This window comes from Vombatus ursinus, unplaced genomic scaffold (assembly GCF_900497805.2).
Source record: "Vombatus ursinus unplaced genomic scaffold, bare-nosed wombat genome assembly UNPS02014797.1, whole genome shotgun sequence".
In the NCBI taxonomy this organism is placed as follows: Eukaryota; Metazoa; Chordata; class Mammalia; order Diprotodontia; family Vombatidae; genus Vombatus; species Vombatus ursinus.
Window position 1 is genome coordinate 17,027,415 of NW_020954575.1, and position 16,726 is coordinate 17,044,140.

Sequence of the window (16,726 nt, forward strand, 5' to 3'; positions counted from 1 at the left end):
TCTTTCTGGTGGTTCTTCCTATTGGTTCTAATTCTTACTTACAACATTACTAATGTGAAAACATGTTTAATAGGAATGAATATGTAGAGCCTATATCAGAGTGCATGCCATCTTGGGAAGGGAGGCAGGGAGGGAGGGGGAGAAAAATTTAAAACTCAAAAGCTTATGGAAGTGATTGTTGATACATCAAAATAAATTAATAAAAAAAGATAAAAAAGTCTGGGTGATGAATTTGGGATTTTTTTTCCTCTCTATCTCCAATCTAAAACTTGGTTCAGCCTCAAGCAATCCTATGCCATGTTCTACAGTCCTATTATCTGAGCATCTGAAATGGTTCTAAGTAGTTGTTTATGGTGCTTCAGACTGATCTTATGCTTCCCTTCCCACCTGGTCCCTTCCTTGTACACAATTCCTGTTCTCTCTGCTGATTGTCAGCTAATCCTTGATAATGTAACCAGTAAGGTGCTGGATGAGAGTGGTTAGGTTGCATAGTAGATAGAGTGCTAGACCTGGAGTCAGGAAGACCAAAGTTCAAATCTGGCCTCAGACATTTACTAGCTGTATGACTCTGGGTAAGTCACTTAACCCTATTTGCCTCAGTTTCCTCATCTGTCAAATGAGCTGGAGAAGGAAATGGCAAATCACTCCTGTATCTTTGCCAAGAAAACCTCAAATGGGGTCATGAAGAGTCAGAAATGACTGAACAACAACAAAAGTCCCTGATGTTCTCAGTTCCAGCTTAAAGATATTAAAGTGTGACAGCCCTCCCCTCCCCTCCCCTCCTTCCAGGAGCCTTTGAATCTTAAAGAGAAACCTGAAGAGGGAAACACCCTGAAAACAAAGCAATGAAGCCCATATGTGAAATGGCAGTCAGGTTAATATTTTGTCTTTCCCTCCACATAGTGGCAAGGGGCTTACAGAGAGAGCTTTGCATGGAATGCTTGACCCCACTGTCTTCCTCCCCACTAGAAGGCCTAAGGGAGCACTGCCCTAGGAACCTCTGCTGACCAGCTGTTGCATTACTCTGAGAAGGTTCAAAAAAAGGAAGATCTGGCATGCCCCTGATGAAGTAGTGCTGGCCTCCTACTGCAGTTGGCCCCTTGACAACACTCTGCCAATGACCACATCTCTCCTCCACGAACCCCTAGGGTCTCCCCACAGCAGCCCTGCCCTGCCACACCTCCTTTTTTATTTCATGTTGTTTTTAATTTATGGAATAAAATAAGCATTTCCATAACATATTATGACTAAAAAAAAGATTGCACATGAAACTACAAATCTATTATGTACAACTTGATATTCCTTTTAAATACATAAAAAAGTTATAATGTAAATTCTTTTTTTTTCTTTTTTTCTTCCTTCTCCCCCACCCCATCCCAGATCTACCATGAGACACAAATAGTCATGTATATATAAAATCTGTCAGTTCTTTCTCTGGATGCAGATAGTGTCTTTCTTCACATGTCCTTTACTGCTGTTACTGTATACAATGTTTTCTTGTTTCTGCTCACTTTGCTCTTCACCATTTCATGTGAAGTCAATTCAAGCCTTTCCATGCTTTCTAAAATCAATGAGCTCATCATTTTTTATAGCACAATAGTATTCCATCACAACCATACACCACAACTTATTCAGCCACTCCCCACTTGATAGGGATCCCCGAAATTTCCCGTTCTTTGCCACCACAAAGAGAGCTGCTATAAACACCCATTCACATTCAAAGTTATAATTACTATTTGTGAATTTCCCTCTCTCTCATTTTTACTATTTTCTTTCTTAGCCTCTCTTTTCATTCTATCCCTGTTATCCTCCATCCTCCTACTCCCCATCCCACCCACCCCTCCAAGACTGCTCCTCCCACCCTCTCAATCCCAATCCACACACCTCTCCCAAAGTTTTCCCCCACCCTGTCCTCCAGTTTTCAAATGTTATCAATATTCTTAAAACCATTATCATTAAGGTGATTTACATTACTAAGGCTGAGTTGTGTATGATGGCTTAATTCATACCTCCTTCTTGTCCTTCGATTTATCAATCTCCTTCTTGAGCAGTTCGACTCTCTGGAAGGACTCTCGGCTGTTAGTGCTATAGACGAGGACATAGCCGTCTGTACAGGAGAAACAGTGCCTGGGAAGTTCTGCCCCATCTCGCAGGCCCCGGGTGTCATAGAATCTCACCTGCTCCCTCACACCTCGGTCAGTCTCAATGGAACCCACATAGATGTCTTCCTGGGTTTCAATCATCTCAGAACCTGGAAGGGGATAAGTCCATTTATCATTTTTTTTGAGAGGGATGATGGGACAACAGTGAGTAAAACTGGGTATTTCCTGAGAGCCCAACCAGGGACTTTCCTCAAGCTGGGGGTATTTAAGTGTGAAAAAAGGTAAAAAAGTAGGGGTTGGGGGCGCTACTGAAGAATGTGGGGCAAGGATTAGGGGATCACTAATGTGAGTGCACTCTGATACTAAATTAGTGATAGGGACTGGGCCTGTGATTTCATTGGAATAGGGAACTCTGAGGTGAGGAAACTCCTTCTACCAATTTCAGTCAGATGTACCTTTTCTGCAACTCAAGTCTTAGAAAGTTGCCCAGAGCACTAAAAGGTTAAGTAAGTTACCCAAGGTCCCACAGTCAGTACAAGTCAGAGGTGAGACTGAACCCAGGACTTCCTGGCTCACAAGTCAGCTCTCATGTCAATTCTGACATGCCATAATGCCTCCTGACACATAATTAGCAATGTACAAATATCCTGCTAATTAAAGCTTTTCTGCACCATTTCTGGGACCCTGGGCTTTCTTCCTCCGACTCCATTGTGAGGGCTCCTTCCAATCCTGGAGGGTCGATTCCACATGGAATGATGTTGACTTCTATGTGCTTACTCCACATAGCCACCTAGATGCCTGGAGCTGGCCCCTGGGCTGTGCATGTGTGTGGAGGAGAGATCTAACTCCCCCTTGGCACCTCCATTGTTGTCCCTTTTCACTCCCCTTCCCAAATCCCAGCACTTACCTACTACATGGTTACCATACAACAGCTGTTCTAGGATCGAGGTCTTCCCCACCGATGCCTGGCCACACACAACCACTTTGCAGCTCTTCCCCATGGACAGACCTCCACTCTGGGGAGGAGACAGGCTACACTTAGATAGAAAACAGGGAAAGAGGAGAAAACACAACACGGGAGTGGCGATCAGAACTCAAGTTCTGAATTTGACATATAATCGCTGGGAATTGGGACTCTTCAAAACATTGAGATGATGGGTTTACAGGTAGGAAGAGTGACGGTTACTGTGACCCCCAGGCATAGGTCCCCTTTCTCTGCATACTGATGAGGTTGGGATCTGGACCCCAGAAAGGAAAAACCCTGGACTTTTCCACATGGCCAAATCTCTGGCATCCACCCTATAATCCCATCAACTGGCCTTGCATTGTGGCTACACACAATCTCCCAATTCTGTTACCTTTAACCTACCCTAGCCCTCCATTGTCTTACCTCCCTATGGCCCCCGGTCATTTCCCACCCTTAATCCTAGCTAGGCTGCCTTCTCCCTTGGCCACATGGTCCAGGTCCCAGGAGTTCTGTTCACCCCAACTTACTGGCCACTCCCATCTAGATCTTCTTAGATCCCTCCTCCAGACACCCCAAACTACTTGGCCTCTCCTAGATCCCTCCCATAGTTTTTCTGTATATAAGGTCTATCTTGTCTCCATTAAGGTTCTTAGATTCTTACAATCTAGCCAATAGCTCACTAACATTCAGACTCTGTAAGAGTCTGCCCAATATGACAGATGTTCTAATAAACCTTGTCTTTGGCTGAAAGAAGGCTTGCGTAGAATTCTTTCAGGCAGGACCCACATGTTCTGATTTTGGGGTCCCAGTACCCCTAAACCTCAACAATACTAGGATATAGAAGGGACTATTTGCTAAGGCCACAATATCTATACATCTCAGCCCTCATCTTCCTTTTGATGTTAAAGAAAAAATGATCCCAAACTTAATTGTCTGACTATGCTGCACTGATTGAGGCCTTGGCAGACGTTTGGGTTTAGCCCGAGAAAGGAATGCTTCCCTCCAGAACCACTCCACCTTGCTCCCCAGAGCCTGCCAAACCAGCAGTGTAGAGTAAGAGCATTTAGAGAGGTGAGTCAAGATTACAGAAGACAAAGCTCAAAGAATTGGAGGGGGCTTTGAGTGTGTGTATTGGGGGATTGCAGGGGGGAGGCTGGTTGTGGTATGAGTCATTTTGCTGCTGAGATATATAACATGAACGGTTAAACTCAGAGATACCTCCGAGGTAAGGCTCTCACACATAGTAAGGGGTCCATGGACCCAGAGAAAGACAAGAGTCAGGCCCGTAGACAAAGAAGAGTTCCCAGTTCTAAATCTATGACCCCATAGTGGAACCTGAGAGACCCTCCAAAAAGGAAACTCTGGGCAAAGAGATCAAAGGCAAAGAGAACCCCAGGACTCTTAGATGGCAGAATCATGGGTTTATTTGGGGAGTGTCTCGATGGCGCTGAGCAGCAGGCCGTGGTCAAGGCCCAAGAGGGAAAACCAACTGACCAAGGAGCGCCTGTGTCCTGTTTTGTGCCTCCCATTATTGCCCAACCAGGGCAGGAGATGAGAGGGAGTGATAACTGCTGTCTATGTCCCTTTTGTCCTGTGCTCTGTGGTCGTAGGATGCTGCACCATCCCTCCACCCTGGATGCACAGGGTACCCTGAAGCAAGCTAACAGAGGCTACCTACCTACTGAGGGTCTCTCCTCGGGTATAAGTTCCTAACTGCAGCAGCAGCTGATGCCGACAGAAGCAACTTCCCACTTCCTTCCTTAACGTCCCAATCATCCCCACCCTCCAGCATCCGGCGAACTGGCAAGAGGAGCCCGGGCAAGCAAAGGGATGCTAACGAAGCAACACAGCTCCCTCTAGAGCCATGGGGCTGAAAACGAGGTGGACGTCATCTGGAACAAGCTATGACTGAGGGGGCCAAAGATCTTTTCCCACTAGAGTGGATACTGAGGATTTTTTCCCCCCCAAAAAGGAAAGGGAAAGGATGGTCCATAAATTTCTTGGGCTTTTAAGACCAAAAGGATGAGAGTGAGAGTCTGGTACCAGGCTGAAGGCCCTGGCAATCTCAAGGTCAAGGATACGGGGTAGAGGGTGCACCGGCTCTCCCATTCCCCTTAATTTGTTTGCAGCACTGTACAAGTTGATAGGATTCACTCATCCATTTAACCAAACATTTATTAAATACGTATCATTAGGTACCTACTATTAAATACCCCCACAAGGAACTGTGGAGAAAAAAAAAAGAAATCATCACTGCCCTGGAGAAGCATATAGTCTATTGTGAGGTCAATATATATATACAAGGTAATTTCTGGTTGGAAAGTATCAGGGTAGGCTTCCTGTAGGAGGTGACACCTGACTTGAAACTTAAGTCATAAATTCCATGAGGCTCCTAGATTTTAGAGCTGGAGGGGATATTGGATGGAGAGATCACTGTAGGCCAACTCCCTTTTGCCAAATTAGACACAAAGGTCACACAAGAAATTTAGTAGCAGAACTAGCATTCAACCTTGGTCTTTCCAAAGTTCTTTCCACCACATAATGTGGATCATTTCACTGAACACTGAACTCAACTGAATTAATTAAATTGGATGTTGGACAACCAGCCCCCTATATGATCAGTCAACTAGCATCTATTAAAGGCCTGCTATGCACCAGGCACTATGCTAAGCACTGGGGGACCTACGGAAACGGAAACAAAACAACCAATCCCTGCTCACAAGGAGCTCGTAGTCTATGCATCCCTGTCTTCAAGTACCTTACAGTTTAGGGGCCAGGGGCAGCATCAGTTGGACACATGGATTTACAGGGAGAGGGGCGTTTTTGTTACTTTAAATCTCGATGGAATCAGTGTCGGGTGGCGTGGACTGGGTGAGAGCAGCTGCTGGGATGGGAGTTTACTGTGGGGCAGGGGCGTGGGGGCCTGGGCCCGGCGGGTCCCCCATAAACCAAAGGTGGCACCCCCGGGTTAGTGCTGAGGTGGCACTCCCGGGCGGCCCACATGAAAAGCCGCCCATAAAACAGGTCGGAGCATCATGAGGGGGAGGCCCCCGCCGCGCTTGGGGATCTCGGGCGAGGATGAAAGGCGCGGGCCGCGTTCCTCCGGCTTGGCTGGGCAGGGCTCCGAAGGCCACCCTTCCCAGCACGCCAGCCGACCGCCGCCGGACTCCCGGGGCCACTCCAGTTCCTCTTGTCTCTCGCACGGAGTCCAGCGAGAAGAACGCGAGGGCGTTGCCATGGCGACAGGGCCCTCAGAACCCTGAGGCTGAGCCGCGTCTCCAGGGCCAGCGCGCGGCCCCCCGGGCGACGGATACGGAGCCCCCCTCCGCGCCCCCGCAGCCTCTTCCAAGCTGGCTCCCCCGACAAGCCGGTACCGCCTCTGGGCCCGCACCCCGGCCCCAGCGTCCAGACGGGGCCCGGCGCCGCTCTGGCAGCCCGCGCGCCCTGCCGCCGGTCGGCGAGCCCGAGAGAGCCTCTCTGGGCGCAGCCAGGCCGCCGCGGCGGCGCCGCTCGTTGCTCCTGCGCCCGGAAGTGCTCTTTACAGCCCGCCCCCCACCCGGCTCCCTGGCCCTGGCGGTAAGATGGCGGCGGCCGCGGAGTGCGATGTGGTAATGGCGGAGGCGACGGCGGCCGAACCCGAGCCCGAGCTGCCTGATGACGAGGAAACCAGAAGGTAACGGGGACGCTGGCGGGCCCAGGGGAGGGGCGCGGGAGCGGGCCCCGGCTCCTGGGGTGGGGAGACCGCCCTCCCCACCACCCGGCCCGACTGGGCCCTGGCCCCGCGCGCGGCTGGAGCCCCCAGGGCTGGGGAGGGGGACGCGGGAGTAATGATCAGGGCTGCTGTGACTCCCCTTCCAGTAGCCCCCCACCGAGACACTCCTCAATCCTGGGTTTCCGGCCCGAGGTCTTAGGAAGGGGAGGAGGGAGCCTCAACCTGGAGCTCCCGGACCCACAGAGTCACAGCTGGGCTCCGATGCTTTTGCTGTGTGACCTTGGGCGAGGCCCTTGGCCTCTCTGGGTCTTGGCAACCTCTTCTGCCAGACCCCCCCATCCCCCTCCCCCCACTGGGTACCCCTCCCTTAACCAGTTCGGTGATCCTGCGCGTCCTACATATTCCCCCGACCCTAGCCTGCTCTGCGATACTAGGTTATACCATACCCACCTCCCACCCCCACAGGCCTGGGGTGGGGGACATTGATTGTTGGGGATCCTTTTTGCCCGTCCCTCCCCAAGTGTCCTGGGAAAGACCCCTGCTGGAGGGAGCCCAGAAGTCAGCCTACTTGGGGGCCAGTTGGCCCTGTGGGTCAGGCAGCTGCAATGGCCTGAGGTGGGCAAAGAGGACCAGCCCCAGCTGCTGCAGCCCAGTGGGAGGTTTTTCTGAGAAAGCCTGGATTCTTCCCACATTATTTTATGACTCTTCATTTTAACTGCCTTTCCCCTTCTATGACTCCCAGTCATGGCCCCATTTTGGATGCTTCTATGTTATGGGGTGGAGATTATGGGACTCAGGTGACTCTGGCTGTGATCCAGTCCCTATCCATAAGCATACCCTCAATGTGTTCAGTTTAATATTTACCCTTTCCTAAATTTTCACTCAGATCAAAGGATGCATTTCCAAAGTTCACATCCTGAGATTTTGATATGATGGGAGACACAGAAGCTCCTGCAAGCAGTTTACTTTACTCAGGGCTCAGATTATCGTAGTTGAAAAGGACCGGTAAAGGCTGGCCTCAGATTCTTGGCGTTGATCTAAACATTCGTCCCCTAATCAGTTGAGAAGTTAGAACAAATGTAACTCATTCTTCTACTAAGGAATTGCATAATGGGAAGCAATAGTCCTTCTTCCTAGCCTGTAGACCTGCTTAGGTGACCTGTAGGACAGTCCAGCCTTCCTTTGAAGTTTGGAGATTTAGGGCTGAAAATGAGGTGGGGGGTGAAGAGTTCAGCATCTTAGGAGGTTTTTGTATTCGTACAAGTTGTACCCTGTCTCCTCCCAGTCACCTGTATCTCCCACTTATACACATGGGGGGGGAGGTAGAGGTAGGGACTGGGGACAGCTCTTAGAAATTCCCTTTTGCATGCTGACATGGTTAGCCAGGCTCTTGGAGGTTCAGTTCTAGGTCCAGTGTCAGTTCCACCTGGGAACAAAATAGGAAACATCCCTTGAGCTGACTTTGTGAGGCAGTGTTTGTGTACATGGATGTGCTTTGTATGTCCACCAGGACCAGGCACTCCTTTGGCTCAAGGAAAAAATTATCTTTTCATCATTGCCACCTGCCTTTGCTGCTGAACTGTCACTGTCCCAGTAGGGGGCAAAGGAAGAAGAGTTTTCTTGAGCTTTGTGGTGTCTAGGCATCAGTAGCTGTCATGTTTAAAATGGGCAGTGGGTTTCATTTTCTTAGCCGGGTGTCTCCAAGGGAAAATGAAACTACTTATTTTGTGCTCTGTACCTCTGGCAGTGTTCTTTTTTGAAGAAGCTGAAATTAAAGCACTCTTAGTCATAAAGGCCAATATCTGCTACAAAATGGACCGAGATTCTTGGTTCCTCTTGCCTCTAGAAGAGATTCATCCTATTAGGAATCAAGGAGCTGATACAAGCTTAAAATTCCAGTGGTTCATGTTCTCGGATTCACATTGACTGTTTGAGTTGGCTACCCATGTTGACATCCAGTCTACCTTGAGGGCTCTGTGGTAAAGCAGCATAGCTGTTGTTTGATGCTTCCAGGGCTGTGCAGCAGATTGGCCTCTCAATGAGGTATTATAAGGGTAAGTTTGGGCTTTGAGTTGTTCCTTCTCTTCCTTATTTAAAGAAAAGATTCTTGTTTACACACATCTGAAAGCAGGTGGTCATTCAAACAGCTTACTTAACTGTAAAATGATAGGGTTAGACCTATAGTGCCTCTAGAGTGTCTTTCAGTTCCAAATCTATGACGCTGTCTGTGATCCTAAGCCAGGGAGAAATGAGGAGAGTTATATCCTTAAGAATCAGGATACCTGGATTTGGTTCACTAAGCCAGTCACCATACTAGTGAAGTCATCTTACTTTGAGCAAATAAAGTATTTACCTCCTCAAAAAGCAGGCATGAAAGACTATCAGTCACCCCATAGCGCTAAATTGAACTGGAACAATCTATAATATATGTGTCTGTACATATATGTGTAAAAATATAATCCTTCTGTTCAGTTTATTGCTGTATAAATGAAAATTTCTCATGCCTGCTTCGGATAGGATGTCGTATATGACACACACACACCCTCCCCCAAGAATATATATTTATAAAGACTGTTCCCCAACTCCACTTGTATTTGTTGGCGTAGTAAGACAGGAACTAAAGATAATCAAGAGCTAAAGGCAACATCAGTGAGGTTTGTGGGAGGGTTAGAGCTAGGAGTTCTGAACCCTGAATAGCAACAAATTTTTTGAACATACTTACTTTAAAGTTTCAGAATTGCTGAAAATTATTAGATTAAAAAAAATAGAATGCACACTGAAGGTCTTCCCCTTCTCCTTCTCCACATTACCTGGGTCATAGACCCATATAGAGGATAAATCAAGTGATTTTTGATGAATGTTGGGCCAGTTGACTGGCAGTTGCTCAGGTCCATTCCCAACCACCAGAACTCCGATTGGCTTAAAGCCCAACCCTGTTGTGTGTTCTGACCAATCAGAAACCAGTTTATTCATAGAAGGGACCGTTTTTGTTTTTTTTTTTTTTAAAGTAGATCTGAGTACTGGGCACTTGGGGAGCGAGCTGGTTTTCCTGTTTGGAGAATAATGGTCAGCTGCCCAGTGGCCCTGTTGCTTGGTGCAGGGTACCTCTGAGCATATTTCTCCTTTGTCCTCCTAATGTTTGGCCCCCCTCTCCAGTGCTGAATGATGTGGAAGTTACTTAGAGGTCATTCCAGGTATTCTTTTAAATTAGAAGAGTCTAAACGAAAAGGTACAGGTTCAGAGACTATTGACCTGTGTGGTTTTTCCACTGGCCATGTCATTTTCTGGATAATATCTTTTCTACCCTAACTAGGTCAAAATGTTTTGGGTTTTTTTTTCCTAGTTCACCACACCATAATGGGGTGTCTGGATGGCTTGCAAGAGCAATGACTCAGTGAAGGGTGTTTGGTTTTGGCAATCTGATTCTAACAGAATTCTGGGAGTTGTAGTTTATTTCCCTCAGGATGTGTTACTCCTGTAACTGGAAGTTTCAGTCTGTCAAAGACGGGTAATTGTCTCTCCTAATCCTAAGACAGAACATAGGGTTAGATCTGTGAGGAAAACATGAGAAAGAGAAGACTAGCTCAAACTCTTGGGACAGTGGACCTGCTCTGGGAGTCATCAGCTCCAGCAGGTTCAGTTTCTACTGTTTCTTTCTTTCATGTCTTCCTCTTTCCCAGAAAGCGTTGAACTTATCCTGATTCTGGGTGAAAGTGAGGCATGGAATGCCAGTCAGTCTTTCTGGCCTATTTGGAAAGCCAGTGATTCTTAGGAAAATCACTGTGAAGCAGCATGCTTCAGCCTTCAGGTTATCACTAGAAACGTTTATGAAACTCACCGAAAGTTTTCCCATGAATATCATGTAGTATCACAGGCCTTTGCCCTCCCTCCCTCTTGAGCCTGTGGCCTGCCTCACCCGCTCAGGATGTGCTCTTCTAATTAAAAAGTTAAGAATCCTCGGAGTTGATGTAGTACACCTGTCTGCATACACAGCAGCAGGGCTTCTTCAGAAAGTGGAGGAGGAAGCCAGTTTGCTTTTATTTAATCAGCTGAGCTGTAACTGTTTCAAGCAACTTGCTGTAGGTGCTCCTCCTTTCCACAAACAGTAGGGAGTGCTGCTGCCCAGTGTGATCTGTCCCTAGCTCTTCTTGTTTGCAGCATTGGTTCTTTTTCTTATGAGCAACACTGAGACTGCCATCTGAGAAAAACAACAATCACTTGATTAATTTTAGTTATCGGTTGGAGGGTCTTCTTTCTCAGTGACCACTTCCTACTTTCAAACACACAAATACCCTTTCTAATTTTAAGTGACTGATGTCAAAACACTAGGATAGTTTTCCTTTCCTGTTCTTTTCCCCATCTCCCTAATCTCCTGTCTAGCTTGGAATTTTTGTATTATTTTACACACACACATACACACACCGACACACACACACACACACACACACATTTCAGACATCCTTAAGGGCCTACCATTGCCACCATACCAGTGATCCTGGAGGTACTAAGAGTCATTGGAGATTCTGGAATCTCCAGTGACTCTTAGTACCTCCAGGTTCACAGGCATGACTCTCCTAGATTTATGAAAGACCAAGAAGTTGTGACATAGGTATGACTTAATAATGGTAAGATGTAAATTATTGACCAGCCTTAGAGTAGAACCTAGATTTCTAGTCTCAGCTCCACCCTCTTATGAGGCACAGAGGTAGTAGAACCTGAAACAACAACATCCCTACCAAGCCCGTGGGGACAGAAGACTTGGGCTATGGAATAGAAGGTTTTACTTGATATCATCATCTTAAGATCCTATAGGTTTTGAAGGGTGTGAGAGTTTGGTTAATCCATAGTAAATATGGCTGAAAAAAGGAATATTTAAGAGTTATAAAATGATATGACTCTTTGGAAGTGCTGTTTGTAAGAATTGGGAGTGTATAAAACACCTCTGCCACCATGATTGTCTTCATTGTCATTATTGTCTTTCTCTTATTTGATCCAGTTCTTATTAAAAGACATTCACTGGTGGAGGAAAGGTGCATTTTCTGCACTTTCTTGCTGCTGTTCTAATATTCCCTGAAGGAAGAAAAAAACTCTCAAAATACCATGCTCTCACAACAAAGAACAGTACTTAGGGCTAATTTTTTTTTCAGTTAAGCTTTTTATTTTCTCCCCTTAGCTTCTCAAGTAGCAGTGAGGGAGATTTATCAGTGATAAAATGCAAAATGACCTCATTCAGGCCTCCACATCTGTTCTAATTGGAACAATTAGTAATGATATCAGAAGAGATGAACTTTTTAATATATTAAAACCAATGTCTTGCAATAAAGAAAGTGTTGTCTTTTTTCTAAACACCCAGAAGAAAAAGTCAGCATATCATGATTCCAAAAAAGAAACTGAAATTGCCCTATTATTTTTAGGGCATCAGAGGAGAATAAATCTTAAGTTGGAAAAGCACAAATAATGCAGATTTCTTTAGTAGCCTGCAGTGATCGTAAGTTTGGATTCTGATTGTTCTGTTTATTAGTTTTGTGAACTTGTGCTACACATTGACCTCTCTGAGTCTCAGATTTTCACCTCTAAAATGGGGATTATGATAGTAATCATTTATTAAATGCTTATAGTGTTCCGGGCATTGAGCTAAGTGCTTGGAATATAAAAAGAGGCAAAAGATAGTACCTGACCTTAACGAACTCACAGTCTAATAGGGGAGACAACAAGCAAATAAATATGTATAAACAAGCTTTTTCTCTGTGTGTGTGTGCTCGTACACAGGATAAGTAGGATATGATTAGAAAAGGAAGGATTATTATTCATAGTACCTACCTCACAGAGTTATTCTGTGGACAATATTTTGTAAAATATAGATTCAACTCTTCAGTATAATTTTAACTACTCAGTATAATTTCAGAGAGAACTCCCCAGCAGTATCAGAAATCCCACCAAATAAAGAATCCTGCATTAATGGTAACTGATTAAAATTGTCAGATACCAATTTAAATGGTAATAGATAGGTTTAGTTGACTTGTAGCAAAGAGTTGTTTTAAATATTCTAACCTGGAAGTATTTTGGAAGAAAATGAAATATTTGTAGATGTAACAGGGTGTATTGTAATGTGAACCAAGGATTTTTTCATGTTTTTAATATATCTCAGTTGTAAACGTACAAATTGCCTTAGGATATAAACCTTAGTTTGATTTCAGCATTTGATACTGACTTAGTTTGGGAGTTTGTAGGGGCTTGGGGGAGGGACAAGAAAGGCGTTCAGACTTTTTTGGTTACTTTCCCCACAATTCAACAGCAATTGCTCTCTAAACGTGTAATTGTTTAATAAGCCGATGGCTGACCTTGCCCCACCAAGTATATGTTATATAGTCTTTACAGGCAGTTGAAGTTCTAACTACATTTCTAGCCAGTGTTAGTGATATTTCCTCAGTTTCCTAGTATTCGAGGATCCGAGGGCAGTGATTGGCTAAGCCAGGATAGCAGTGCATTGGATTGAAATGTTTGCTCCCTTATCTCTGTTCAAAGCCTCTTCACAAAGGAATGTGAAAAAATGATGTAAAAACTGGTTATCTAGGCCTCAGAAGCCAAGGTATGGTCCAAGATTTCCTTATTTCAGCCTATGATAAGCATCATTTACAAGTCATCATATTTGGAAGCAGGAAGAAAGGAACATAAAAATAGTGGGATGCATAAATATACAGCAAAAAATAAGCCATCAATCTAAACTTGTGTATCCTAACTTGAACCTAGCTGAGCTCTCATTATCTTGTTACCTCATACTAGATGACCAGCCATTGCCAAGGAAATAACCTTTGGGCTTTTGGTCCAGAGGGTAGCAACGTCCCTTGAGATTTTGCACATCAGTGACATTTTGGTTTAGAGAGAGTGATTTCAGCACCCATAATTAGTGGAAGGAAAACTCCATTTAATAATGATTTTTAAAGTCTAAAGTAAAGTGTATCATGGCTCCATAGTGTGTGTGTGTATTTTTTAAGAGTAAGCAGTATTTGTTCACATTTACAAAGGAAAATAGGAATATATATACATTCTCTCTCTCTCTTTCTTATCTCTTTTTTTCTCTCTCTCCTTCTCTCTCTTCCTCTCTCCTCTTCTCTTTCCCCCCTCTACCTCCCCTCCACCCCCAGAGTTGTAACAGCCACAAATTAAACATGGGATAAATTGTGGCAGTCACAAAGTAGCTAACAAAACCTGCTCCTAGTGCAGATACTGAACCTTAAGACTTGATGCTGATTCCCTTGGCAACCTTTGTGTAAATATTAGCAATAGATGAATGATTCCAAAAATGGGAGAGGAATTAGCAGTGTAATTAGAAAATACTGTATTTTAACCACATGAAATAGAATAGGGTGGTCCTAACAAGTTGACTTCCTGGCTGGATAGATAATTTACATAAAATAGAACACCTCTTCATATAGTAACTGCATCTGTGGTGCTTGAATAAACTTGTGACAAGTCATCCTTCTGGGCCTCAGCTCCCTCCCCAGTAAAATGAGGAAATTGGACTAGATAATTTCAAAGGCCTCTTCCACTTTTAAATCCCATGATCATATAAAATAAAAGCACTCAGAGTGAGGCATGATTTCTTTTAATAACAAAAAACCCAAACCAGAAAAATGTTATATTAATGCTTTTGATCTTTATACCATAGTTATTTTCCATATTACCCCCTCCAGATTTAATCCTTCCTTATAACAAAAACAGTTAAGCAGAAACATTTGATAGAGAGATCACACCAGAAATTGTATAAAAAATTCTGCCTTGATAGTCCTGTACCTCTGCCATGGATGAGGAGCTATGCTTCATTATCTTTTCAAGCCACTGATTTTTCTTTTAGTTATCTGTTTATTTACATTGTGCTTATTATTTGTTTTTCTCTTGGTTCTGGTAATTTCATTGTATCAGTTCATACAAGTCTTTCCCATATTTCTCTGAATTTCTCATTCATAACAACATTGCATTTTATTCATTATACCATAAGAGATAAATGATCAGTTTTTTCATCCATTTCCCAGTTGATGGGCATTTACTTTGTTTCCAGTTCTTTTTTTATCACAGAGTGGTTGTAGGAATATTTTCATGTATATTAGACCTTTGTTTCTGTCTTTAACTTCGAGTAGTGGAAATGCTAAGTCACAGGTATGAGCAGTTTTGTTACATTTCTCTAAAAATTTGGAATTGAAATACAGAACTGTGTGGAGCAGCTGGGTGGCACAGTGGATAGAGCACCAGTCCTGAAGTCAGGAGTGCTTGAGTTCAAATCCAACTTCAGATACTTACTAGCAGTATGACCCTGGGCAAGTCACTTAACCCCATTGCCTAGCCCCCCAAAAAAGCAAAAATGGAAATGTGAGGCCACTTCAGAGTTCCACCAACAGTTCATCCATCAGTGTGCCTTTAAATTTCTAGCTTTGGCACCTTTGGCCGTGTATGTGTGTGTGTGGCTGGAAGTGAAACCTTAGGGTTGTTTTAATTTTTAATTTCTCTTATAGGTGGTGATTTGGAGAACATTTTCATGTGGTCATTTATAGTCATTTTAAAAAACTGTAAATGTCCTTTGCTAACTACTAGGGCATATCTCTTGAGGTTATACATTTGTGTCAAAGCCCTATAGTTTCATTATCAGATTTATAAGGATATTCAATGCAAATATTTTCCCCACTGCATCCTTTCTCTCCTAATTGGGTCCTCATTTACTTTACTCATACAGAAGCTTTTGTTTTTATTTTGCTTAGTTTAAATTGTGGAGTATGATCTGTTTTTTTGTGTGTGTGAGAGGCAATTGGTGTTAAGTGACTTGGAAAGGCTTGTATGAACTGATGCTGAGTGAAATAAGCAGAATCAGGAGAACAGTTTATACAATTAACACTATAAAGAAAAACAACCTTTAAAGACTTAGGAACATTGATCAATGCAGTGACCATCAGCAACTCTAAAGGACTGTTGAGGAAGGGTGCTTGCCCATCTCCTGACAGAAGAGTAATGGACTCAGGGTACTGAATTAGAGGCACATATTTTGGGGCATGGCAAGTATATGGATTTGTTTTGCTTGAGTATGCTTATTTGTCATATGGATTGTTTTTCATTTTTATTTAGGGAGGAGGGTTATTCAGGGTGGAGAAAGTAGCTAGCAATGAAGTTGCCAAAAAAAGGGTCATTGAAACTTTTTAAAAATTAATTTATTTTGATTTATCAACAATCACTTTAATAAGCTTTTGAGTTTTAAATTTTTCTCCCCCTCCCTCCCCACCTCCCTCCCCAAGACGGCATGTACTCTTGATATCGGCTTTACATAGACATTCCTATTAAACATATTTTCACATTAGTGATGTTGTAAGTAAGAATTAGAACCAATAGGAGGAACCACCAGAAAGAGGAAACAAAACACAACAGAAGAAAAAAAATAGCAAATAGTATGCTTCCATCTGCATTGAAACTCCATAGTTCTTTCTTTGGATGTGGATAGCATTTTCCATCATGAGGCCTTTGGAGATGTCTTAGATCCTTTTATTGCTGAGAAGGGTTAAGTCTATCAATATGAGTACCTGACTGCTTATGTTATTGCCTTCTTGAGCCAAATCTGATAAGGGTACGGTTCAAGCAATGCTTATCCCCCTCCCTTCTTTCCCTCTCCTGTAATAGGTTTTTGTGCCTTTTCTTGTAATGTAATTTACCCTTGTCTGCCTCCTCCTTTCCTTTTCTCTCAGAACATTTTTTTAGTTAGATCAGATTAATCCACTTACTCGGATTCATTTAACCCACTTGATTAGATTTTTTTTTTATCATTACATCCAAGTCAACGTATACCCACCCCCTTTATGTAAACCCCTTTAACGTGGTGTAATAACAAATAGGATTCTGAGAATCCTATTGAGGGTTAGCCTCATCTTCCCTTGTAGGGATGTAAAAGTTTGCCCTTATTAGTAA

General features: G+C 44.0%; 2 protein-coding genes across 4 annotated transcripts in view; one reads left to right on the forward strand and one right to left on the reverse strand.

Moving 5' to 3' along the window:
* NKIRAS2 (NFKB inhibitor interacting Ras like 2) overlaps positions 1-4,850 on the reverse strand; it is an 8,230-nt gene extending 3,380 nt beyond the window's left edge. Inside the window, exons 1-3 of one of the 3 annotated variants that reach the window (XM_027870284.1) lie at positions 4,748-4,850; positions 3,010-3,134; positions 2,010-2,251 (exon numbers count right to left, since the gene is read on the reverse strand). In XM_027870284.1, the coding sequence (XP_027726085.1) occupies positions 2,010-2,251; positions 3,010-3,134; positions 4,748-4,845 (465 nt within the window). In that variant the 5' untranslated portion in view covers positions 4,846-4,850. Of the gene's footprint in view, positions 1-2,009; positions 2,252-3,009; positions 3,140-4,747 lie in introns of all 3 variants that reach the window. The other 2 variants (XM_027870286.1, XM_027870285.1) reach the window with 2 other exon arrangements.
* A 1,060-nt stretch (positions 4,851-5,910) lies between these two features.
* Positions 5,911-16,726, forward strand: part of DNAJC7 (DnaJ heat shock protein family (Hsp40) member C7) — a 30,459-nt gene continuing 19,643 nt past the window's right edge. Inside the window, exons 1-3 of the mRNA XM_027870318.1 lie at positions 5,911-6,001; positions 6,094-6,291; positions 6,352-6,742. Of these exons, the coding sequence (XP_027726119.1) occupies positions 5,911-6,001; positions 6,094-6,291; positions 6,352-6,742 (680 nt within the window). The remainder of the gene's footprint in view (positions 6,002-6,093; positions 6,292-6,351; positions 6,743-16,726) is intronic.